General features: G+C 38.8%; 1 protein-coding gene across 7 annotated transcripts in view; it reads left to right on the top strand.

Annotated features, from left to right (window-relative positions):
• HERC3 (HECT and RLD domain containing E3 ubiquitin protein ligase 3) overlaps window positions 1–24,493 on the top strand; it is a 128,022-nt gene that overhangs the window by 82,183 nt on the left and 21,346 nt on the right. For 5 of the 7 annotated variants that reach the window (XM_028117808.2, XM_028117805.2, XM_028117806.2 and 2 more), the window contains 12 exons: window positions 916–1,027; window positions 1,407–1,596; window positions 3,394–3,557; window positions 3,690–3,803; window positions 5,034–5,069; window positions 9,939–9,962; window positions 10,055–10,144; window positions 11,327–11,497; window positions 13,643–13,786; window positions 14,700–14,866; window positions 17,335–17,401; window positions 17,892–17,974. In XM_028117808.2, the coding sequence (XP_027973609.1) occupies window positions 916–1,027; window positions 1,407–1,596; window positions 3,394–3,557; window positions 3,690–3,803; window positions 5,034–5,069; window positions 9,939–9,962; window positions 10,055–10,144; window positions 11,327–11,497; window positions 13,643–13,786; window positions 14,700–14,866; window positions 17,335–17,401; window positions 17,892–17,974 (1,362 nt within the window). The remainder of the gene's footprint in view (window positions 1–915; window positions 1,028–1,406; window positions 1,597–3,393; window positions 3,558–3,689; window positions 3,804–5,033; window positions 5,070–9,938; window positions 9,963–10,054; window positions 10,145–11,326; window positions 11,498–13,642; window positions 13,787–14,699; window positions 14,867–17,334; window positions 17,402–17,891; window positions 17,975–24,493) is intronic. The other 2 variants (XM_028117810.2, XM_028117809.2) reach the window with 1 other exon arrangement.

Here is a 24,493-nt window from a genome sequence, read left to right as displayed (position 1 = left end):
GGGGTAGATTTATTTTTAGAGTAATAACAACAAAAGACCCAACAAAGCCCAAGCATCTCTTTATTTGACCATTTAGGTTTCAATACATGTAATTATGACTTTTTTTAATGTTAGAAACTCGACTTATATTTTTATAAATTACAACATTGCTGTCAGATGGTGTTAAAACTATTTGAATGTGTCCATTACTCATAAACAGTAGCCTGTTTTGCAAATAGATAGTTCTTTTTTAATTAATAGATGTGGTAATGTTCAAGAGTAGGAATTTAAAAGAGAGACTCTCTAAGTCTCTAAAAGGCTAAGATTTATTTAAGGTTAGAAAAAATGATGAGTTGCTAGGAAGTTAAAAACAGTAGCAGTGTGTATTAGTCCTTGGGTGTATGTAATTGTATCCCTTGTGTAAACTAAGAGAGACATTAGCTTTGTATTTGTTGTAGATCTGATTTTTTAAAAAAATTATTAAGAAAAGCTTTAAACGAGGTTTGTTCTACCTGCTATTTGTTGATGAGTGGGCCAGTTTGCACCGGGGTTGTGTTTTGCCCCTTGGCACAGCATCTACATCTAGGTCAGTGTACCAGAATTACAGAAAAAGGCAAAAATGCAAGAGTAAATCAGGGAAATAACACTCTGCTTATAAATTTCAAGATAGCCTCAAACTGAAATGATGATCCTTGCTTGTACTTTGAATTGAAGAAAAAAAAACACTTGAAAATTTTAAGATCATCTTGAAAAAGGGGTTCCAGAGCTTGATTTTGTTGGGCTTTCTTGAAGTGTAGTGTTTTTATGCAGCTTGTCTGCTAGATCAACTTTAAATCCCATCAGTAGAGACAGACTATTTTGTTTCCCTTTCCTAATTCCTGTCAGAGTGTTTGCTTTGTTTTTCTTTTATTACACACTTTCAACATTTTTGTTTAGAATTGATGAACATTTTAAGACAAGTCCCAAAATCCCTGGGATTGACCTGAATTCAACGAGAGTGTTATTTGAGAAGTTAATGAGCTCTCAACACTCCATGATTCTAGAACAGGTAAGTTCTTTACATTTACAGAGTGTATTTTTAAAAATGCATTTTTGCACTGCAGTAATTCAGCTTTCAAGAGAAACAAAAGAGTAAGATAAAAAGGCAAAAATCTTGTATAAATCTTTACAATGTTCACTTTGGGAATTTGACCTACCTTTAACTTTCTTCTGAGCTTAACTCATTCTGAGGAAGTGCCCTTCCAGAGTAAGGTCTGCACGGGTGGGGATCTTTGGCTTTTCATTCCACTGATGTATCTCCTGAGCACCCTCAGTGCATACTGAGTGAGTGGGAATGGAGGGTCTATCGAATAGCTTATGAATTTAGAGATAAGGTAACTAGATCTCAGGCATGTTAGAATTTCTCAGTATTCTTTTCTCTCGGACAGATCTTGAACAGCTTTGAGAGTTGCCTGATTCCTCAGTTGTCCAGTTCACCACCAGATGTCGAAGCCATGAGAATCTATTTAATACTTCCCGAATTCCCACTGCTCCAGGATTCCAAGTATTACATAACGTTGACTATTCCCCTGGCCATGGCCATTCTGCGGCTGGATACAAACCCCAGCAAAGTATTAGGTGAATTTGTGAAACCCAATACCAGTGGCTTTGCACTTTTTATTTTATTGGTGTGACCACTGACTCTCAGTGGACTGAGATCCGAGAATCGATCTGTTGCCATTTAATATGCTTAACATTCAGATCTTACTTTTCTTTGCTGCTGTCTTCTAACTGGCCATGTTTGCACGATGAGCAAATCGAACCATTATTTTGGTTACTTGAAATGATTCATGCTAGACTAATCTTGATATTTAAATATTCACAAGGTTACATTATCCAACTTTAAACTACTTTTTTAACCTCCTACATTTGCTAGTAGTTAATAGTGCCTCAAAAATTAGTGTCCATCTGTTGGTCTTTCTCCTAAACCTAATTTAGGGGGTGGGAGTGAAATGAACAGTTTGGTGTGATGCACAGGTCTCCAAAAGAGGAGAGGAAGAGAATGACCTAGTGGAGACTTACCAAATGTTTGTTCTGTTTTTCTTTTTTAGGACAGTTGAGTCCACACTGATTTTTGCAGGCCACGGACACTTTGCTGAGATAAGAACCTTCCGTTCCTCAGTGAATTGGAGAGTGTCTCTCATGGGAGTAGCGCCTGAGATGTTTTTATTAATCAAGTGCAGAAAGTCTGTCACCTGGCTTTTCCCTTTTTTTTCCTTCCCCCTGGTAAATTTTTTTTTTTAGGTGTTCATTGCGACTCAGTAACTTCTGCGTTCCATGTGGACTGGGATGTTACTTGAGTGTGTCTCCCCATGAATAAAGAGCCCTGTGTTCCTGAGGATGGAATCCCGGCTTTTCCATATTGCTTCCACCTTTGCAGAAGATACAAAAACAGAAATAATAATGAAAGCACTAGGAATATGTTAGTCCTTCATTTTGCTTTTTTAAGATCACAGCCCTTTGGGGGGCGTATTTTTTCAGGTGTCCTCGTAGACTATGAGGTAGAGAGATGGCAGTCTCCGAAGGAATATTACCTGACGTTTAAGTTTTGGGTTTTTATTTTTTTAAAATTTTTCCAGGTAGGGCCGCACAAAGAGATCAGAATCGTTCAGTTTTACACTTGTTTTTAACTTCTAATTAAAGAAATTTAAATTTAGAGGAATATCCCAAAGTACAGAAAACACTACAGGTACCCATTCACACAAAGATTCATGATTATCAGTATTTTGCCCTTTCAGTTTTCTGTATTCCCCCTACCACCACCTTTTTATTTTTGCTGAAATATTTTTTAAAAAATCATAGACATCCTATCATTTCATCCTTTAAGTATTTCAGTATGGCTGAATTTACTTCTGACAATGTAGAAGCTAATACTATAGCCTTCTTGTCTGATTATGAGAAAGCATAGTTTGGGGAGAAACAGAAATAGTAGTTTTCAACTAATGATGCCTCTTGAGGGAAGGCATGAATGCCATACTGGCGCTGTTTTCAGAGCCATGTGGCCCTTTGCATCCCTGGTACAGGATGAGGTGGGGGCAGCAAGGATGAGATCTGAAGGCTCCTGCCCACAACAGGTGCCTTAGCATCTTGTCCACACAGACCTTTGGAATTGAACTTTTAGCTAAGCTTTCTGAATGGGTCTTGGAGGAAAAAAAAATCAGATCAAGCGCTACAAAAAAAGCTCTAGGGATTCTTATGGATCTCCTGCCCTCTCCAGAAATGCCTTGATGGATTCTTTTTAAAGTCAGTTTTGGGAAACTGTATTTTAGACTAATGTTCATTTTCTAGCCGGAGCAGTTTTTAGCTAGTAGGCAGAAGACGTAAATACTTGATCAAGGATACATGTTGAAATATGTCTTTTCTCTCTCCCTAAAGATAACTGGTGGTCTCAGGTATGCCCAAAATATTTCATGAAGCTGGTAAACCTCTATAAAGGTGCAGTCGTTTATCTACTGAGAGGAAGAAAGACATTCTTAATTCCTGTACTGTTTAACAATTATATTACAGCAGCTCTCAAGCTCCTGGAGAAGTTATATAAGGTGAGCATAGAGAGGAGCCAGTGGGGAGAGGGGTGAATAGATGGTAGGCTCAAATGTCCTACTGAGGTTGTCCATGGAAAGCCCTTTTTCGGTTGTCTGGGTTTTAATTTTCCTTATTTTGTTCTTCATCAGGTAAATCTCAAAGTGAAGCATGTGGAATATGATACATTTTACATTCCTGAGATTTCCAATCTTGTGGACATTCAGGAAGACTACCTCATGTGGTTCTTGCATCAAGCAGGCATGGTAAGAATTCACGTAAAGCGGATCTTAAAGCTTTAGTCTTGAGGCACCTGGGTGGCTCAGTCATTAGGCGTCTGCCTTGGGCTCAGGTCATGATCCCATGGTCCTGGGATTGAGCCCCTCATCGGGCTCCCTGCTCCGCGGGAAGCCTGCTTATCCCTCTGCCTCTGTCTCTCATGAATAAATAAAATCTTAAAAAAAAAAAAAAAAGCTTTAGTCTTTTCTCAGAGTACAGATAAGGACGAGAAGAGCACATCTGAGCCCCAAATTTGTCCTTGACTTTGGTGTTAATGTCACAATGTTTTGGCTGGCTTTGCATTCTTGAAACTTTGAAGTGCTTTGAGAAATCATAAATGGTCAGTAAGGAGTCATAAATGGGTAGTCAGCCAGAATGGTACAAATCTTAATTAGTTGCCAACATTTTAAAAATCAAGGTATCTAAAGTAGTCACAGTTGTAGAAGCAGAAAGTAGGGTGGTTGGTGGCTGGGGCCTGAGGGAAGGGAAATGGAGCATTGTTTAGTAGGTATAGAACTTCAGCTTTGCAAGATGAAAAAGTTCTGGAGATCTGCCGTGTAATAATGTGAATATAATTAGCACTACTGAACTGTACGCCTAAAAATGGTAAAGATGGCAAACTTTGTTACGTGTCTTTTACTACAAAAAAGGCAAGATACTTAAAATGAATTTCTAGCTTTTCTTGAAACTTGGAATATCTGGCAACATAACCTGTCCTCCCAGATGGTACCAATTGGCTGGAGTTCAATAGTGGCTCTTTAGACGAGGCTTCTGTGTGCCTCAGTCCCCACTGCCCCTTGATTCTGACATTGAGGAAAGGATCATTTGCTAATTACTATCTTCTGATAGCTAGCTTACTTCAGTTGTCTTGTGTTGGCACCTGAATTCTGTAGGCCACCGCTGATTTGGGATTATGGATGTGAAGATGTCACCCATCCCTGACCTAGCTGTCACCGTATGTTAGATATGCCACCCAAGGGACTGTGGATTCCTGCCTGCCACCATGACTTGGCAAGAGGTGCTCAGTTTGATTGCAGACTGGCTTGGGATCTCTGCATGGGTTTTTAGGACCTCCCCTCTGTGGAGTATGTGTAAATTGGAGTTATGTCAGAAAACCAAATGATGATTTGTTACTGTATTTAGTGAAGTGATGTGCAACAGATACATTTGGTGTGAGTCCTTGCCAGTTTAACAGATTCTTCACCAACATTTAACAGATTCATCACCAACATTTCCCTGTAGTGTTTTTGGAGGTGAGTAGTGGTCTCTAATAGCAAGGTGTGTAAATAGGTTTATTTAACTTAGGAGATTATTTGGTTTGTCAAATAATAGATGATCAGTGCTAGACACAATGTGTTTTTTAAATTTAAATTCAATTAACATATAATTAACATATAATGTATTATTTGTTTCAGGGACACAGGTCTGTGATTTATCAGTCTTGTACCCAGGGCTCATCACAACACATATCCTCCCCAATGTCCATCACCTAGTTCTGTGTTTTTAATAAGCTTTATGATAACCTTGAAAAAACAAAATACTCTTAAATAAAAATGAGTTCGAGTCTTTTAAATGGGTTTACATGGGAAATTTAACATGCAAGCTAGCAATGAACTCTGCTTTCAGCTGCTACTTTAGAAATTGGAAAAAAAAGCTTTTCTGTTTTATCAACTTGTGAGTAACTATTCATGGAATAATAAAATGTTAAGAGCTGAAATAAGCTTTATGAATTATTTTGACTGTTTTGTTTCTAGGTGAGGAATTGGAGGCCCACAGAAGTTAAACAGTTTTTCCAATTGTTTAAGCAATTTAGTTAGCTTCATAGAAGCCAATTCTTCTGACTTTGAATCTACCCTTTCTGTGACTGGATGCTGAATAAAATACTTCTAATGAACCCTAATTCTTTTTGCCACTGAAAAAGAAGTTGCTGGTGTTAGAAATGTAGATTATCATGATTGCAGTCTGTGAATGGCGGTACTTAAGTGAGCAACTTTGGCTTTCTTTTAGATTCCACATAGAAGTGATACCATATAGTATTTGTCTTTCTCTGTTTGGCTCATTTCACTTGGAATAATGCCCTTCAGGTTCACGCATGTTGTTGCAAATGGCAGGATATCCTTCTTTTTTTATGGCTCAGTAATATTCCTGTGTGCGTGCATGGGAGTGTGTGTGTGTGTGCACACTTCACAATAAATGGCTTTACCTGTCTAATGTTTTAGTGTGGTAGTAGCCAAGGCAGTCTAGCATACAGTTCAGAGCACATGCTCTAGTCAAAAAGAACTGGGTTCAGATCTCAGTGGTAGCCTACTGCCTGTGCTGTCTTAGGCAAGTTACTTAATTCTTACAGTGCTGGTGTCCTTATTTGTAAATGAGAATTATGATAGTATCATGAGAATTAGATGGGAGAAAGCATGGGAAGGCTTTACTTGGCAGAGTACTTAGTGGCGTATATATAATAAGCCCTCACTAACTGGTTTTCAGTAAGCAGCTCTGGGTCACCTAATATGTGTCATGAGCCTGCTGGTCACCAGGGACGGAGACCTGTGTAGCATGTGGTGATTCCCTCTGTGGGATATTCAGTGCAGAGGCAGCAGTGAAAAAGACATTACACAGCTGTGGAACCGTTGTGTGTAAAGGGCTATGGAGCACAAAAGGAACATTCTAGAATGGCTGATTTTTGCTCATTTTAAAGATTTGTTTTAATTTATTTATTCCAGAGCAAGAGCGAGTGAGCAGAGGAAGGAGCAGAGGGAGAGGGAGACACGGACTCTGCACTGAGTGCAGAGCCTGATGTGGGGTTCCATTTCAGGACCCTGAGACTTAACTGACTGAGCCGCCCAGGCACCCTGGTTTTTGCTCATTTTAAAGAAGAGGTGGTAGTGGTTTATTTCAGTTAATAAACTGCCAGCTTCTACACTTGAAAACCGAAGAGCACATAGAATAAGTGGCTCAATGGGCTCCCATAGAGGGCAGCACAAGGGAGAAAGTCAATGACAAAGAAAATGCTTCCTAAGTAAAAGCTAGAATTGAGTTGACACCTTGCTGTATGTATCACATGGGGACAGTGGTTTGGCTCCAGGTACCGTGTTGTTCCCGGGTGAGACAAGGCCACTGTTTTGCCTCAGCATCATGCAGTGATGCTGGGAAGCCAGATTTGTCTATGATGGGTACAGGAGCACCTGGTGGCAGGCCCTAAGGCAGAGTTAGCTGTGTTTTCTCCTCATGCTGCAGATGTTTGTACAGTACCTCCTGTCCCCAGCCAGCCACAGCCACACGTAGGAAATGTGGACTTGGAATTTAAAAAAAGAAGAAAAAGATATTCCCAGTTCCCCAGTTCTGTACCATGTACTTATTCCATGCTTTTGTTTAATATACTTTTGAAAATGAAAGAAGGTCACAGTCTAACCCCATTTCAAGCAGGAACACTTGAAATATGATCCATCACCAGTACTTTGCTAGTTTTATGTTTGTTAGACTCATTTTGGGGAGTGGATGTCCCAGGACGAGCAGGCTCCTCCCTGAGAGGATCACATATCTTATGAGTTCACGCTCATCCTCCTACGTTAGGGAGAGCAGCCATAGAGCAAAATCCTAACGCTGCTGTTGGAACATTTATTTCATGTAATGCAGAAATGCCAGTACTAATAACATTTCTAAAATAGTTAGCATTTACAGAATAAAAATCAGTGACATTAAATGATTATATTTCAAATACAAAACCCGTAGACTTATAAAAAATTGTAGACCTTCTATGTATAAGTAGACCTTCAAAGGGATGCCTGGTGGCTCAGTCGATTAAGTTGCTGGCTCTTGATTTCGTCTTATGTCATGATCTTGGAGTCATGAGTTCGAGCTCCCTGGCTGGCTCCGTGCTCAGCAGGGAGTCTGCTTGGGATTCTCTCTCCCTCTTCCCCTCCCCTCCTCTGGCTCTCTCTCTCTCTGGGTAAATCTTTTTTTTTTTTTTTACTTTTTTTATTATGTTAATCACCATACATTACATCATTAGTTTTTGATGTAGTGTTCCATGATTCATTGTTTGTGTATAACACCCAGTGCTCCATTCAATATGTGCCCTCTTTAATACCCATCACCAGGCTAACCCATCCCCCCTCCCCTCTAGAACCCTCAGTTTGTTTCTTAGAATCCATAGTCTCTCATGGTCCGTCTCCCCCTCTGATTTCCCCCCCTTCATTCTTCCCCTCCTGCACCCCTGAGCGGGTGATGGGAGTGGTGGGGCTTGCAGCAAGAGGGCAGCAGAATGGTCCGAGAACTGCAGTGGGCCTGGAGAGGCCCAGGACCTCCAGACAGACCTGCTGATTGATGTCTGAAATAACTATACTGTCCTAACAAAAAAATACCGGTATTGAAGAATACTGGGTACGCTGTGATGCTATAATGCCCGCAACTGTTTTTGTGGTCCCTCTGGTCACTTCTCTCCCAGTCACTTTTACATTCGAAGTGTTCAGAACTTTTATCTTGCTTTATAGACCAACACACATAAACAATTTTTTTCTGTCCCTTGAGAATAAGCAAATAATGCTTAGTTCTGAATATTGCCACTACTTGTAAACCCACTTCCCTAGGATACTCCTCCCTAGGTACCTAGACTAGAAGATCACTTTGTGAAGTGCTATTTTATGGTATGTGGGCTTTTTTTTTTTTTTTTTTTTTTTAGTGATTTCAGTTCCTCAATTCCAAATAATTAGGTATAGTAGGTATGAGAATGAGCCAAATTAGCCTGGATTATATATGCATGATTCCATACCTTGTCTCACTGGACTAGAATCATCTCTCCAGTTAGGGTTTCTTAGTCTAGGGAAATGTTCCAAGATCTCTAAAGGAACTTAGTTCCAAAGGATTAACAGCATGGATTTTAGTGAAAATTGCTATTAAATGATTTCATCGAAATATACACAAACACAAAAGGAGGTAGTTCTACACTTCTTACTCAGTAGCCCTTAAACAATTATAGAACCAAACCAAATCTACAAAGTAAATGCAGACAAAACTCTAAAATCAATAAAATGCAGATTAGCCTTTTGATTAAATTTGACAGCAAAAATACCTTATTGAAACCCATTGTATTGGGGAGAGGAACTGCCTGCTGTCAGGCCTTGGGTGCCTGAGTTCCCCCAGCCTGTCGGCCCTGGGATGACTCAGCTCTATTCTCTTTTCAGAAGCTATGAAACCTTCCTTCATGCAGTGGGCCGAGACTGGTCTGGCCTTTTCCTGGGCGCAAATGCATCCCTGACAGAGGAAGACTGCTTTTCTTCTTTTTCATTATCCTTGGACAATTAAGTATATAAAACGTGACACCAGTGCAATCATTAAAATAAATGAAAATCATCACAAGGAGGTTGTTCAGAATGCATTTTCATTAGTTTTGTTTAGGATAGCCTTTTAAAGAACTCGCAGAATTTTAAAAAATTCTAGAGCACTCTCAGATCTCTGAGAGTAAGTCTGCAGTTTTCTGTTTGAGAAATACTGCTGCAGATCAACAAATGTGTATTGTTGATGTTTTTGTTGTAGCTATGTTTCATTTGTGATAGTTGTTATTTATTGTTATTCCCGTCCTCAAAATTTTATTTAGATTTATTCACATACTGATGGAATATCTTCTATAGGCCTGGCACTAGTCTAAGTGCTGAGTCAGGGACAGCTTTCTAAATATTTGTTTTCTCCTAATCATGACAGCTGTGTGTGTGTGTGTGTGTAAGAAGGAGATGTAACATGACGACAAATAAAATGCAGTCTGCATCATCCATTTTACCCAAGAAAATTAATATCTGAAGTCAAGGTTGTAAAGCTCCTGTTTTGGAATTAGATTTCTTATAAAAGAGCATTCTATTAATGCTGTAAATTATGGAGTCAGTGAAATGGTCTTTAAAGGTCCTTTAAAATTTTTTATACTTGTTTTTATATTTTTTTCTCAGTCTGTACCCATCAAAACATCTGGTCTGTTCCATCAAAAACCAATCAGCCATTCAAATGGTGTTCGCTCTCTGCATGGGCAAATAGTCAGATCGGTTATATGTTTTTTGACTTATATTTTATATTCGCAGGGGGTAGAAAGTTCAGGTTTTACAATCCAAGTAAGAGACTTTTTATTTTTCTTTACACAGAAGGCTAGACCATCTATAATACAGGTAAATGATCCATTTTTCATTTACTTATATATTTTTCTAGCAGTTTTTTCTGTGGACCACTGTAATATTGCTAATAATATGTTTTATTCTAGGATACTGTCACACTTTGTTCCTACCCTTTCATCTTTGATGCCCAAGCCAAGACCAAAATGTTACAGACCGATGCTGAACTACAGATGCAGGTATCATATTTTAAAAATCATTTCCTCTTCTTACTGTGTTCTGTTCATCCTAAGCATTCCGTTGTAACTTTTACTAACATGAGAGAGTCTAACAGGGCCACTATAACTTTTTAGAACTATTTTAAGTTTTTTCAGCAATTTTATGTTGAATATAACACATATACATGAATGCATGTTTACCTGGATCTGGGGTTGGCAAGCATTTTCATAAAAGGCCATATAGTAAATATTTTAGTTTTTGTGGGCCATGCAGTCTATCTCAACTATTCAACTATTTCGTGTTGTAACATGGAAAGCAGTGATAGACAATAAGTAGATGAATGAGCATGGCATTTTTCCAATACTGTTTTCTGTACACTGAAATTTAAATTTTATATAATTTTCACATATGAAGTATTTTTTTCACTTTTTTCCCAATCATTTAAAAATGAAAAAAAATTGTTATTTCAAGAGCTGTACAAAAACAGGCAACAGGCTGGATTTGGTCTGCAGGCCATCATTTGCTGCCCTGGTGGAGATAGGGCAATAATTAAATGGAGCTTGGTAATTCTTTATTGATTAAAAACTGAAGTTATAGAGATTTGTTTAATTTATTTTAAATATACACTTTTATTATAAAATATAATTGGTTTTGATAAGCTTACAAAGACATTTGTGAATTAATAATCCAAATCTACCAGTTCCTATTGTTGGTAGGTATATCTCTTCGTTTATCCCTCTCTCTCTCTGTCTCTCACTCTCTGTGTGTATCTGTACATACGTGTCTGTTTTCACAGTGACCTATCCATGATATTGTCAATTTAAAGGCATTCCAGAGAAAGTGGACAGTTTTCAAAGAATGAAAGCTGTTTAACTCTCCATCATGTTTCTTCTACTCTGATGATTACTTCAGTCTTAATTAGCTGGTCTCAGTCATTTTCATGGGACTGGTTATGGGTCCTACGGTTCATAAACTGTTTCATTTAATTTCTTTTGGTTCAGATTAGAAAGATTTGTGTGTTTTATAAACATGAGTAACTTAGAAAATCTGGAAAAGTTAAAGGGAAAATCAGAAAGAACAGAATGGAGAAGCATTCAGCCTGCTCCCCACCCACCCCAGGTCCAAAGGCACAGGTGATTGCTGTTCCAGCCCCACTCCCAGGTGTACTCTGAGTAATTGTATTCTTGGCTGTGCTGTTCCAGGTGGCGGTCAATGGAGCTAACCTGCAGAATGTCTTCATGCTTCTCACCTTGGAGCCTCTGCTGGCCAGAAGCCCCTTCCTGGTCCTTCACGTTCGCAGGAATAATCTCGTTGGAGATGCCCTAAGAGAGCTGAGCATTCATTCTGATATTGATTTGAAAAAGCCTCTCAAAGTGAGCCCTTCATTTTATTCCTCTAAATATCTTCCAGGATTTTCTTTAAACAGTGTTGATGAAACAGCAAAGGTCTTATTATGAAAATTGTGGAGTACAGCCATTCATGATTTCTTTCATTCATTTGACAAGAATTTAATCACCTCCTTCTGTCAAATCATCGAACAGAACATCTCAACATACCACCAGATAAGAATGCCAGTGGATTACTTGAGGGATTATAGGGCTTTCTCTGTCTGCTGTCTTGGGTGTACCTGCTTCAGCTCTACCAGAAACAAGCCAGCAAGAGCAGAACTAAAGCTTCAACTAGGCGAAACTATCCAGTCAGCATCTAGGAAGACTTTGGTTGTCAGATATTGAAGAGAAAGAAGGAAAAACCTAGAATGGAAAGGTAGTGAAATTGGGAAGCTGTTGACCTATCATGATAGGCACTCTTAGTACCCTGAAATTACTGAATTAAAATTTTTTCTCTCCTCATAGACTATGCATGTTTGTGTTACTACTTACTGTATTCCCAGGGCTTAGCGCAATGCTCATACCTAGTAGGTGGTTCGATTAATGTTTAATGAATTATCTGAAGTTGTTTTTTAAGCCCTTTATCATTCCCTTCAGATGATTTCCAGATCTCTGTTGCCATTCCTGTTGTAAACTCTGATTTTCAAAAGGTAGTGTAGGCAAGAAACTGATGGTCTCCATGCTATTGTCACCCTTTCCAGAACATCCCATGAGTGGCATCAATCTCCTCTGTCTGCCTGGGAGTTCTCCCTGCAATTTCTGGGTTAGGTTTTTGATATCACAAAGAGAGGGGGCCTCCCTTTGCCCCCTGTTTTCAGTCAGTAAGTCAGATGAGACCCTTGTTGCTTCGTAGCACATCTGCGTTAAGTCTTCTGCTGGCATCTGTACGATCGAGGTCCTAGTGTCTGTCCCCACCTTTGCTCCTGTCCTTCTCTCAGCAACCTGGAACCCGGCCACAAGGATACACTTTTTCTTTTTCTTTTTCTTTTTTTCTTCTAATTCTATAAAAGAATTTATTGGAAGTCTACATTTAGATATTAAATGTTTACATTCAGTTTGATAGGAATGTAATTTTCAAAAGTTAACTGAGCCTTTGTCTTAAAAGTTCATCTCTTTGAGTCTTATACATATTTTTTACATCTTCAAGATCTAATCGAAGTTCTTCTGTCCTCTTCTGCTTTTTCTCCACACATCTGCAGAATAGTGTTGAAGGATATACTTTTTCAAATGCTCTTTTTAGCTCTGTGTCTGAGCCCTTGCCTGTAAAAAGGGGATTGATAATAGCAATCCCTACACATGAGGCTGCTCTCATTAGGTTAATAGAGTTTAAATGCTGGCATGTAACAAACTCTCAATAAATCTTCTTTGTTGGTTTGCTGTAGCTGTTACTGTGATGATCCTATGGGTCCAGGATGCCCTGCATAGATCTGGTTATAGCCCCTCACAGAACCCAAGTCTGTGCCTCCTTCGAATGCCCTCCTTCTCTCCATATGCATCAGTTCCTTCAAGAGCCCCACTGAGAGAGATTTCTTCCAGAAAGTGTTCCTTTACTCAATTTAATCATTGGTTTTTGCTGTGTGCTAGAACATTTACCTCGCAATATATTTGATTCTTGGAAAATAAAATACAGGTGCGCCTGGGTGGCTCAGTCAGTTAAGTGTCGGTCTTTGGCTCAGGTCATGATCTCAGTCCTGGGATCGAGCCCCGCGTGGGGCTCCTTGCTCAGTGGGGAGTCTGCTTTTCCCTCTTCCCCCCCTCCCCCGGCTCATGACATCTCTTTCTCTTAAATAAATAAAATCTTTAAAAATAAATAGATAGATAGAAAGAAAATATAATCTCCAATTGATTATTTTATCTTTGCCTTACCGCCCCAAATAGATGGTAAACTTTCCATGGACATATGGTAAACTTCTGACTTCCTTTGTATTCCTTGGAGTACCTAGTAGAAATTCTGTGTGTCTGTAAGTGCCTTGTTAATAATCAGCACATACACCTTGCAGTTTTCATTGCATCAGTGTATTCTCTGTAATATATTTCTTGCTTTGTCCTGACTTTGGAAAGAGTTTGCTAAAAAAAGATAAAACATCAAAGATTTCCCTGAAGTATTAATTTTGCTTTCATTATTTTAAGGTAATCTTTGATGGTGAAGAAGCAGTGGATGCTGGTGGTGTCACAAAGGAGTTTTTTCTTTTACTGTTAAAAGAACTTTTGAATCCTATCTACGGAATGTTTACCTACTATCAGGATTCAAATCTCTTGTGGTTTTCAGATACGGTAAGTTAGTGATATTGCAGTTAAATAGATGGATTGCATTAGATTTTCTTTTTGTGGTCAGACCAACCCCCTGACTTCTGACTTTACAAAGGGGAGCATAACAAAGATAATTTAAACAGTCTAACTAATGTATCTAGTCTTCATTTTCACTTGTTGCCAAGATCTCATGTATTTTGTCACCTATCAGCCCCATTTCCCTTCCTGGTAGGTAAGAGCCAGGTTTTGTTATTCTTTGAAGGGTAAAAAGAACACAGTGTGATAAAGAAATGAGTTTTATGACATGTGGAAAGTGATAGACAAGTACGCCTTACTTTAATAATGTGGTATGTGTGTGAATACTTATACAAATACAGGCACATACATTATTTTTGAAAATTCAGTAGGAGAGCTAAGCTTAAAATGACATCTAATTTTAACCAGACTATAATTTAGTTCTTTTTTCCATTGGAGTTTTCCCCCTAGATCTGCGCTGTTCCAAAAACGTAGCCATTAGCCACATGTAGGTATTTAAATATAAATTTTAGTTAGTTAAAATTAATGTTTAAGATTTATTTCCAAAGTTGTGCTAGCCACATTTCAGGTGCTCAGTAGGTGTAGCTAGTGGCTGGGGGATGGCACAGCATAGAATAGACTGTTCCCATCAGAGCAGAAAGTCCTGTTGGACAGCGTTGCTCTAGAAGATTATATGCTCTTCTCTGTGTCGCTAGATGAGCTGTAAATGCTTAGCTTTGTCTAGGTTGCAGTTTTTGGTGGTATTGCAGGATGTCTCTCTGCTTCAGAAGGTAACTGAGTATTAATGAGGTCTTTATTCTTCTATACTGAAAATATTCTGAGGTAAATGGCAGTGTTTTGAGGGCTGCAAGCAGTGCATTCCTTTTTTTTTTTTTAACACATTTGCATACATACTGAAAAGTGTTTTGTAGAGCACAACTGGTTTCACTTGATTGGCATAACCTGTGGACTAGCCATCTACAACTCCACTGTGGTCGATCTCCACTTCCCGTTGGCTCTCTATAAGAAATTACTGAACGTGAAGCCTGGCTTGGAAGACCTGAAGGAGCTCTCACCCACTGAAGGAAGGTATAAAGTTAAAAGATGGGGACTGCTCTGGCTGCCTGTGGCACAGGGATTTAAGGTTGAAAATACCACATAGACAAGTTTGAGTTTATCAAACCATATGGCTAGACTCTTTTATTTATTTATTTTTTTAAGATTTTATTTGTTTATTTGACAGAGAGAGACAGCGAGAGAGGGAACATAAGCGGGGGAGTGGGAGAGGGAGAAGCAGGCTTCCTGCTGAGCAGAGAGCCCGATGTGGGGCTCGAACCCAGGACCCTAGGACCATGACCAGAGTCGAAGGCAGATGCTTAATGAGTGGGGCACCCAGGCTCCCCCATATGGCTAGACTCTTAAGATGCAGATGCACTGCTACTTGCTTGAGGCATGGCCTGTGGCAGAGGGGGCCAAGGAAAAGGGAGGTCATGGTTGCCCAGGGCTACAAAATAATCTCACCCTTCCTTATCCTGAACAAAAATAAAGGGTGGAGACTTGTCATGGTCCAGAAATACAGAGAGAAAGTACTGAAAAGGGAGTATTTAAAAAAATTTTGATTGAGATATAATCCACATACCATACAATCCACCTACTTGTAGTATACAATTCAGTGACTTCCAGTGTATTCAGAGTTGTGTAGCTATCACTACAATTTTAGAAGATTTTTATTGCCCGAAAAAGAAACCTGGTCCTCCTTAGTTGTCATCCCCAGTTTCCTCATCCCCCAAGCCCTAGACAATAGCTCATCTGCTTTCTGTGTAGACTTGCCTTGTCTGAATATTTCATATAAATGGAATCATGCAATATGTGGTCCTTTGTGTCTGGCTTCTTTGATGCAGCATGTTTTCAGGGTTCATCCATGTTGAAACACATGTCAGTATTGACAATTATAATAATCCATTGAATGGATATGTATGACATTTTGTTCATTCATTAGTTGATAGTTGATGGAAATTGGTGTTGTTCCCACTTTTCAGTTGGCATGGATAATGCTACCATGGACATTCTTGTACAAGTTTTTGTGTGGATGTAAGTTTTCATTCCTCTTGAGTGTATACTTAGGAGTGGGATTGCTGGGGCCATCTGGTGGCTCTGTGTTTAGTCTTTTGAGGAATTGCCAGACTGTTTTCCAGAGTAGTGGAGCCATATTTTTATGTTATTCTCTTTCTGGCTCTTAAAACTCTTTTGATTCTGACTTTTTCTGCCTTAATTTTAGGTAACATAAGATCAGATATATAAAAAGCACCATATCCTTGGATTTCTGTAGACAGTATAATCCTTTTGGCTTTAACAGGAAGGAACAGCCCTTTTTATGGAGAAAGAGTACCAATATTAAGATGGAGATAGAGAAAGGGTCATTTCTAATGTCCCCTCTGGGAAGTGAGACTGCCACACCACCTGGGTAGGACACCAATACTGAGAAACCATAAAGGATGGGAGAGGTGGGGACACAGAGAGAGGAAGAGAACATTTAGAAGGAATATTGAAAAAGAGCGGAGGAGACCCTGGCAGTGTTAATTTTGGGGTAACTGAAGAAGGCTAGAGAGTGGTTGAAGTGTGTGCGATTTACTTTGCCAGCCTGCTGGCTGAGGATATATTTGAAGTAATGATTTTGGGTGGTTAACTGGTAGTGGATTTAAATTCTACACTAAGAATTTTCTTCCTGGGCAACTTTTGATGGACCTGGACTTGGAGCTCACTAAAGTGTGAATGAAGTCTGGTTACAGGAATATATTCTCTTGAAAGCTAGGATATGACCATTGTTGGTATAAACATTCTTTTTTTAAGAGTACATGTTTGTGTTCTTTAGTATGGCAGGTAATAGAGTGACTTTACCATACAGAGCCCCTTGGATTAACGAGTAAGCCAATTAAGATTCCTAGGTGGATGAGGTGATTTTGTGGCTTTCTTACGATGGAAGGATTATTCTAATACATGTGGATGAAGACATTCTATAGGGCCACTGTAGTACCATGTCCTCATATTTGACTCCCAGGCAATACCACAGTTAAAGGAACACAAGTGTGTCAGACATAAATCTATCTGAATTTCTTCATAAATCTAGTAAGACTTCTCAGTGGGAAAAGAGAATAATTAATGAATGTCTTACAGGTCTACTGCCATTCTTTTTTTTTTTTTTAAGATCTTACGTATTTATTTTAGAGTGGGGGTGGAGAGAGCAGGGCAGAGGAGCAGAGGGAGAGGGACAAGCAGACTCTGCGCTGAGCGTGGAGCCTGGTGTAGGCTTGATCTCACAACCCTGAGATCACGACTTGAGCCGAAACCAAGAGTTGGATGCTTAACTGACTGAACCACCCAGGTGCCCCTGCCATATTTCTTTTTAAGGTATAAACACAATTTTCTATCAGTCTGGATTTACATTTATCCTAGAATCTTTTAGTTTTTCCTTGCAAGGATTCTGGATATATGACTGATGTGGAAACACTATTACAGTGTCTAACTTGCCTCTTTTCCTTTCTCTATTCTATGATTAGGAGTCTTCAAGAACTTTTAGATTACACTGGCGAAGATATTGAGGAGACTTTCTGCCTCAATTTCACGGTAAGGATTTCCACAGTTTACTTCTGATGGTGGCATTCCCTTTCATCATGTTCACAAGTCATAATGAACATATAGTTGTTCTCTACATTGAAGAATAAATTCAGGGTCTTCTCTGAACAAATTTTATTTTAGTTATAGTGTCTTGATTGTTAAAGGAGTTAAGTGAAGATGTTGAATAAATGAATGATTCATCTGTGAACTTAAAATCACTGAAACATTAGTCCTCTTTACTCTTGATACATAGATTTCTAGAGTTCATATCGTTTTCTCTTTGATTGCATTTATTGGCAATTGCATGTCTTAAAACACAGGATATCTTTTAAGGTACTAATGTTTTCTGCATCAGGTTCTCTTTTCCCAAGAATATTCTGTGTAATAAGTAGTGATTAACCTACATTTGTTCCTAAAGCTTCTCTCAGTCATGTGGATTCTAGAAAGATAAGTGGTAAACAGAATTGAAGCATCTCTTTTTTTTCCTCCTTAAATATAGATTTGTCGAGAGAGCTATGGAGTGATTGAACAGAAGAAGCTGATACCTGGGGGGGACAAAGTAACTGTGCGCAAGGATAACAGGTTAGTCCTGACCTTGGACCCTTGCGGATGTTGCTACTTTATTTCTCTGCACTTTTACTTTTAAGACCAAGATTGAAGTTAAATCTTAATCCCTTCTGCAGTGGAGGCAAGGGTGAGAGAGCAAGAATTTGCAGATTGTAATTAATTTTTAATATTAGAGGAAGCACCAGGCCTAGGTTCAGGAGGTAACTGTTGCAGATCTAGAAAAACACAGACCTCTTCTTGCATCTTTGCACATTTTTAAAGACAACTAGAAGACTGTGAGTTCTAATGTAACATTCAGTAACCTTCTTTGTTATGTAAACCTTCCAGACTATCCAGGGAGCTTCAGCTTTGGGGAAAGTAAGTGCCCAAGAAAAATGGCTTCAGATGATGAAATTACCTTAATTCTAGGAACCTAATGTAGAGGCTAGTCTTGTGTCAGGTAGGTGTTTCAATCAAGACTCAAGAATCTCTTGGAGGAAAGAAAAGAATCCCTTGGAGCTAAATATACTGTCCTGTCTTTATCTGCATAACATTGGTACTTTGTTCACAGCAAATGATCTATTTATTTTTTTCAAATAAGAACACGCTTATATATTCCCTATAGTCTGATGTTTTTAGAATTGGGAAATTTATGGCAGATCATAGAGTGGATTTTTTGGCCTAGAAGATTTCTCTTGTAGTTTTGATGATTGTTTTATCATGTATATGTGTATGTATCTGCCTTTAGTTCTCAAAGGATGTCTGAGCTTTTGCATCAAGTTTCAGACAAGATAACATTTGCATCATTTTGTAGAAGCTAACAATGGGCTAGGCCTGTGGCCTGAGGAAGGGAACATTCGGAATGTCTTTATACTATTGTGAGTCATCGTAGAGCTCTGTGTGTTTGGTACACTGGGTTGGACGGTGATCCAGGGCAGGCCTAGGCCACTTGTGATGTAGTCTGCACTTGAGGCAGTTGTTGGGACTTACAACTCTTTCTTATCTTTATAAAAGTATTACTCTTAGAGTACTTTTTGTCTCTGCTTTTTTTTCTCTCTCTCTCTCTGGGTCTGAATTTTTCTCTCTTCCTGTTTCTACTTCTCCTTCCCTATCACGCTCACTGTCTCTCCTTATTCAATAGATATTTCTTTGAATCATCAATTGAATTGACTGAATAGTTGAGAGGTAAAGTGTTCAGGAATACTGAAATATAACACAGTCTCTTTAGGGTGTAAGCTCTTCTTGTGTGCAGCCATATTTCAAAAGTGAAGTAGACTAAATTGGGGGTTGAATCTGAAGAGTTCAGAGATAGCAACTTGGACACATACACCCGGGAGGTCAGATATGGCCTAGAGCTAGGTTGTGAAATCTACCTGTTGGATAACAGAAAGTATAGGGAACAAAGGCCACAGTAAAAAGTGAAAAGTGCTCCATAGAGTGATCGCTAAATCTTAGTTGTTATTTCAGGAAGAGAACAGTGAGTGAGTGTGTGTGGGGTGTGGGTACTGGTTGGTGGGGGGGGCTTGCTGGGAGAAGCTTCATTTGGAGGACCCACAATAGTTTAGCCTTGGGGGTTAGATTGTAGAAGTCTTTGGAAATTAGAGAATTTTAGACTTCATTCAGCAGTAGTAAGAAGCCACTGTTGGTTTGTGAGCTAGGGAGTTACATGATAGAAGTAGGTTCCTGGCAAGTGTTGTTTTTTCATCTCCTTTTTTTCCTTCTCCACTGTTTATATCTGCTGCTGACACCTACACACTCATGGACAATGCTTAACCCCAAGAGTGGTACTCAGAATCAGTGTGGAAGAGTATGCTTATGTTTAAAAGGCATGTGCCGGGGCGGGAGGGTGGGCACTTGGGTGGCACAGTCAGTTGAGTGTCTGACTCTTGGTTTCAGCTCGGGTTGTGATCTCAGAGTCTTGAGATCAAGCCCTGTATCGGGCTCTGCGCTCAGCATGGAGTCTGCTCAAGTTTCTCTCTCCCTATCCTCCTCTCCCCTGCTCGCCCTGTGTGTGCTTTCTCTCTCTCTCCAATAAATAAATAAATCTTTAAAAAATATGTGGGCTCCTTTTCTCTTACTTTGCAGTTGTTTGCCACTAATTGGCTTCAGGGCTGCTCCTACAACACATTTTCAATAAGGATGTTTTGATGACACACAGTTTCCTTAAAAGAAAGACAGTACTTAAATTTAAGAGAGTAAAGAGAAGGGAGCCTGCGTCATTCTTTTACTTGTATTATGAAGCTCCATTATTCTGTTACCATGACTTCTAAAAAGTAGCTTCAAAAGTCTTCAAGTCTTTGTACAATAGAGAGTGCTGTACTTTTAAAAATTGCCAGGCAGAGGGTGGTGGACTCCTGTTTTGATTGCCAACACACTGTGTTTGAGATTACTGTGCGGAACAGCTTCTGTCTTTGGTGAAGTTTATGTTTTGACTTTTCTGGGTCACTAGCACTCATTGAGCACACAGTGAACTCATCCATGCTGTTTTAGGCACTGTCGTATGTGCCTTTGTACTTGTGCCGGGAGGCAGACCTTATTTCTGTCACACAGTTAGTTACCTACTGGAGAAACTTCTGAGAACCTAGTGTGGTTCTTGCTACATTGCTTAGTATCACTGTCACGGTGAAGGACAGCTAGAAAGACATGAGTGAATATCTCTTCTTTTTATTTTATGCTGCAAAAGCAGAAATCTTCTCAACAAAGCATACTGAGATCCTGGTAAGAAATGTTGCATACAATTGTGAAGGATTAATCATTGCAGCTCTTTTTTCCTTTTGTCTAGTATGTGTCATAATCTCATCATTGGGGATTGAAGGGTCCTTTTTGGGTATTTCTTAGATGGGTCTAAGAAAACTGGATGAAAGAATGATAAGAATAATGCCTGCTAGATTTTAACTTGTAGGCAGTTGAATACACAGATACTGCTTAACAATAAGCAGTGTCTTAACAGTAAGGTATTTGTTGAGTTAACAGTAAGGTATTTGCTGTCCCCACTGCCCTGGGAGGAAAATGCCAGAAAGATACCAGTTCTTTATCCATAATTTATTATTTCATTTGGTCTTAAGATTGTATTCTATCCTTGGATAAGAGCTGCAGATAGTCAAATGAGTTCTAAGCATCCAAGTGAAAGAACATCCGTGGGTGATTGCTGGTGGCTACATCATAGCCAAATCTTGCCACAGCTGGTGATCACATCTGGATAATGACTACTCATGGTTAAGGATTTCTCATACTCTGTAACATGGTGTTATTACCATTAATGAAAAATCCACATGTCATTCTAGATTCCCCCAATTTGACCTCAATTTAATATAGTCAAATTAAATACAATTGATGTCTTTTCCCATTTCTGCCACACTGAATTTCCGATCAGTGTCTTTAATTTTTAAATTAAGAAAGGGATGGGGAAAATAGTAAAAAGACCACCCAGTGAGGAATGCAAGGTTTAAAGTAAGTGATCCAAAGGGCACCCAGATTCCAATAGCGAGAACCTGAGGAAAAAAATCCTACGTGACACACTTCCAGTTCCTTAAGATCTCCTGAAGTTAGGACTGCTAGCAGACTTGAGTTGATCTCTTGAGATAATACAGGTGTAATCTTTAAGATCTACCTTGTCTTTGCATTGGGCTGTTCTAGAAATAGGAGATGATTAAAATGCCAGTAACATTTCTTGAGTGCTTACATTTGTCTAAGTATTTTCACATGTAATCCTCCCCACTTTACGGATGCAGAAACTGGGGCACAGAGAGGCATAAGTTACTTGTTCAGGGTGACACAGCTAGAAATCTGGGACTCAAAGCCAGGCATTGTGAGTGAGACGAGAGCTTGTGCTCTGTGAACGTCCACACACTGTCCCTTCAAGGCCAAGACCAGGCCTTGAGTTTCTGTCCACCACCCCTCCCCAACCCAGGAAGAGACATGACTTAGAAGTTTGCCGTTTTCCTTTCAGGCACACCATAGAGTTTAAAAAAAACAAAGTTGGCATAGTTAAAAGTATACTATATATATATAAAATTATATGTCTGAATTTTTAAACTTCACCTGAGACAGTGCTTGTATTTACCATGTTATTACAAAGCCCTCACGGACACCCTTAATAATGACTACACAGTCTGTGTATGTGAATGTGTATGTTCTGCTCTCTCGCTTTGGGGTATTTGGCTTCTAAGTTCTTTTTTATTTTTCTCCCTTCTTCCTTCATTTTTAAGAAGACCTGTAAAGCATCTTTGATGTCTAAAGCTTCGTTTGCCTTTAAAATTGCGTTTTAATAAGATCCCAAGGGTGAAATTGCATTAGTGTATATCATTTTGAATTGGTTGATAGATGTTTTTGCTAAATTGATTTCACTAATGAATTATATATCAACTTGCATATTATCAGTGTATGAGAGTACTCATTTTACCTAATCCTTACAAACACTGAGTATTCTCTTAAAAAAAAGTAATTTCTATTGCATTTGTAAAATTTTGCATATCTTACACACCTAGGCTAGTTTTCATATTCTGCACAGCTTTGATGCATTTTCCTGTGAATTAGATAGAAATGGACAATATTGTGAATGTACTAAATGCCACTGAATTGTTTCATTTTATGTTATGTGAATTTCTTCTCAATAAAAAGTGTGTATATGTGTATGCACGTGCAAATATGTCTCTCTGTCTGCCTTGAGTGTAAACTCTCAGGCAGGGAGAACTGCTGTGTCATGCTTTGGCAGTGAGCTTCGGGATGCAACACTTTCCTGCGTAATGCTCTGAGAGACTGAACTGAATGTGTAATGCGTGCTGCTTTTCTTACTGCCAGTTATTTTGTGCATTCATTGCTGACAAATTTGAGCATATAATGGATTAACACTGAGTGATAGTGTTTGACCCACCTTGAAGGCAAGGTATCCTGCTAGATGTTAACATGCAAGTTGTATGGCTGCCTGAGGAACTTCCTAATCGAATAAGTAGTGCAGGAAAAAGAGGGTAAAGATCAACCCGGTTAGGAAACGGTGGAAACTCCCTGACATTGTGAAGGGCATCTAAGCGTCCCTGTGTCCTGGGAAATGTGGCCAACAATGGTGTGACTGGTAGCTAGAAAACCCTACAGCTCAAGTCTTGCCCTAAGTGGAAGGAAGACCGCTGGTCAGAGCACTCAGCTGGGAATGCGTGTATTCCAGACCTCGCCGGAGCCCTGGTCAACTTAGTGCTGCCCTCTCAGGATGTGTCTTTCTGCCCGACAGGGCTGTAGTATTTCTTCTTTTTCAAGTAGTCTGCTGATGTCCTTTATGTATTTCTGTATTGGGACTAAATGACTTTCGTATGATTTGTGGGAACTCTTTATTAAGTCTTTTAAACCCTTTGCATTTGTATTTATTGTAAATTGTATTCCCAGTTGTTTGCTTTTTGAAAATGTGGAGTGCTTGTGTTTAAATCTCTATAATGTATTAATTTCGGTGTTGTCATGTCTGTTGATTCTTTCTTTTGGTCTCGTATCACCAATCTCAGCCTTCTCCTATCCAGTAATTGATAAATACATAATGTATTCTCTTCACTTAAAAAAATTTCGGGCGGGGTTGGGAGGTCTGTAGTCTAAGGTAATAAGGTAAAAATCTGAATTGTTCCCATATTGCTAGTTTCCTTAGCTATTCTTACAGGTGAACATTAGATTAATCATATCCAGTTTGGGTTTTGATTTGAAGTGTGATAAATTAAAAGTTAATTTGGGAAGAATTGACACTTTTGTGGTATTCAGTCTTACCAACCAAAGGCCTGTATTACATTTCTTTCTGATTTTGTTTTTCCTTTTCACATAGGTTACATATTTTTTATTAGAGGTTTTTATATTTTTCTTATTTCTATTGTGAAAGTCTTTCCATGTGTTTTGATCATTATTGGTACCTAGAAATAACTAATGGTTTTTGTATATTTATCTGGCAACTGGTCACTTGCTCAATTTTATTCAATATTAATAATTTTCAGTTGATTCTCTTGGGTTTTCTATATATTATAGACCTGCAAAAATTTCCCCCCCACTAATTGCACTCCTTATTTCATTCATTTTTGCTTTTTTACTAGATGGACCTAGAATATTAAAGGAGTCTCCTAGAGATAAGAAAAAATATTAAATTTTATTAGTTTTTGCTTCTATTAGGATAATCCTATGATTAAGATAATCATTGACTTCTTAGATAATATGTTATTTTGATTTTCTCTTTCGGTTGCCTGGCCGTAGGATGATTATTATTACATTAAGGTTTAACTCTACTATCGCCATTAGCAACAGGTCAGATCTGCCTTCCAATCCTTAAGGTAAAGCAGCATAATTTCACTTGTGTAATTTTAACGCTTTAGAGAAATGGAAGAAAATCCATCTGAGTTTTTAATTTTTAAGGGGGGGGTCTTTAATTTTTAAATTATTTTGCTTCATTCAGGATGCCCAGATGTAAAGTTTAAGTAGACTTTTTTACATATGCATAATATCACATTAAAAGTCTTTTCTCTCTTCTGGGAGGAAATTAAAACCTTATTTTATATTGAGGAAACCAAAACGAGATAGGTAATTGAATTTCCT

Source organism: Eumetopias jubatus, unplaced genomic scaffold (genome assembly GCF_037043125.1).
Source record: "Eumetopias jubatus isolate StellerSeaLion01/CBP00866 unplaced genomic scaffold, mEumJub1_p1.0 scaffold_2, whole genome shotgun sequence".
Lineage (NCBI taxonomy): Eukaryota > Metazoa > Chordata > Mammalia > Carnivora > Otariidae > Eumetopias > Eumetopias jubatus.
The sequence above is the reverse complement of the archived record's forward strand: the minus strand, read 5'-3'. Positions and strand labels throughout refer to the sequence as shown.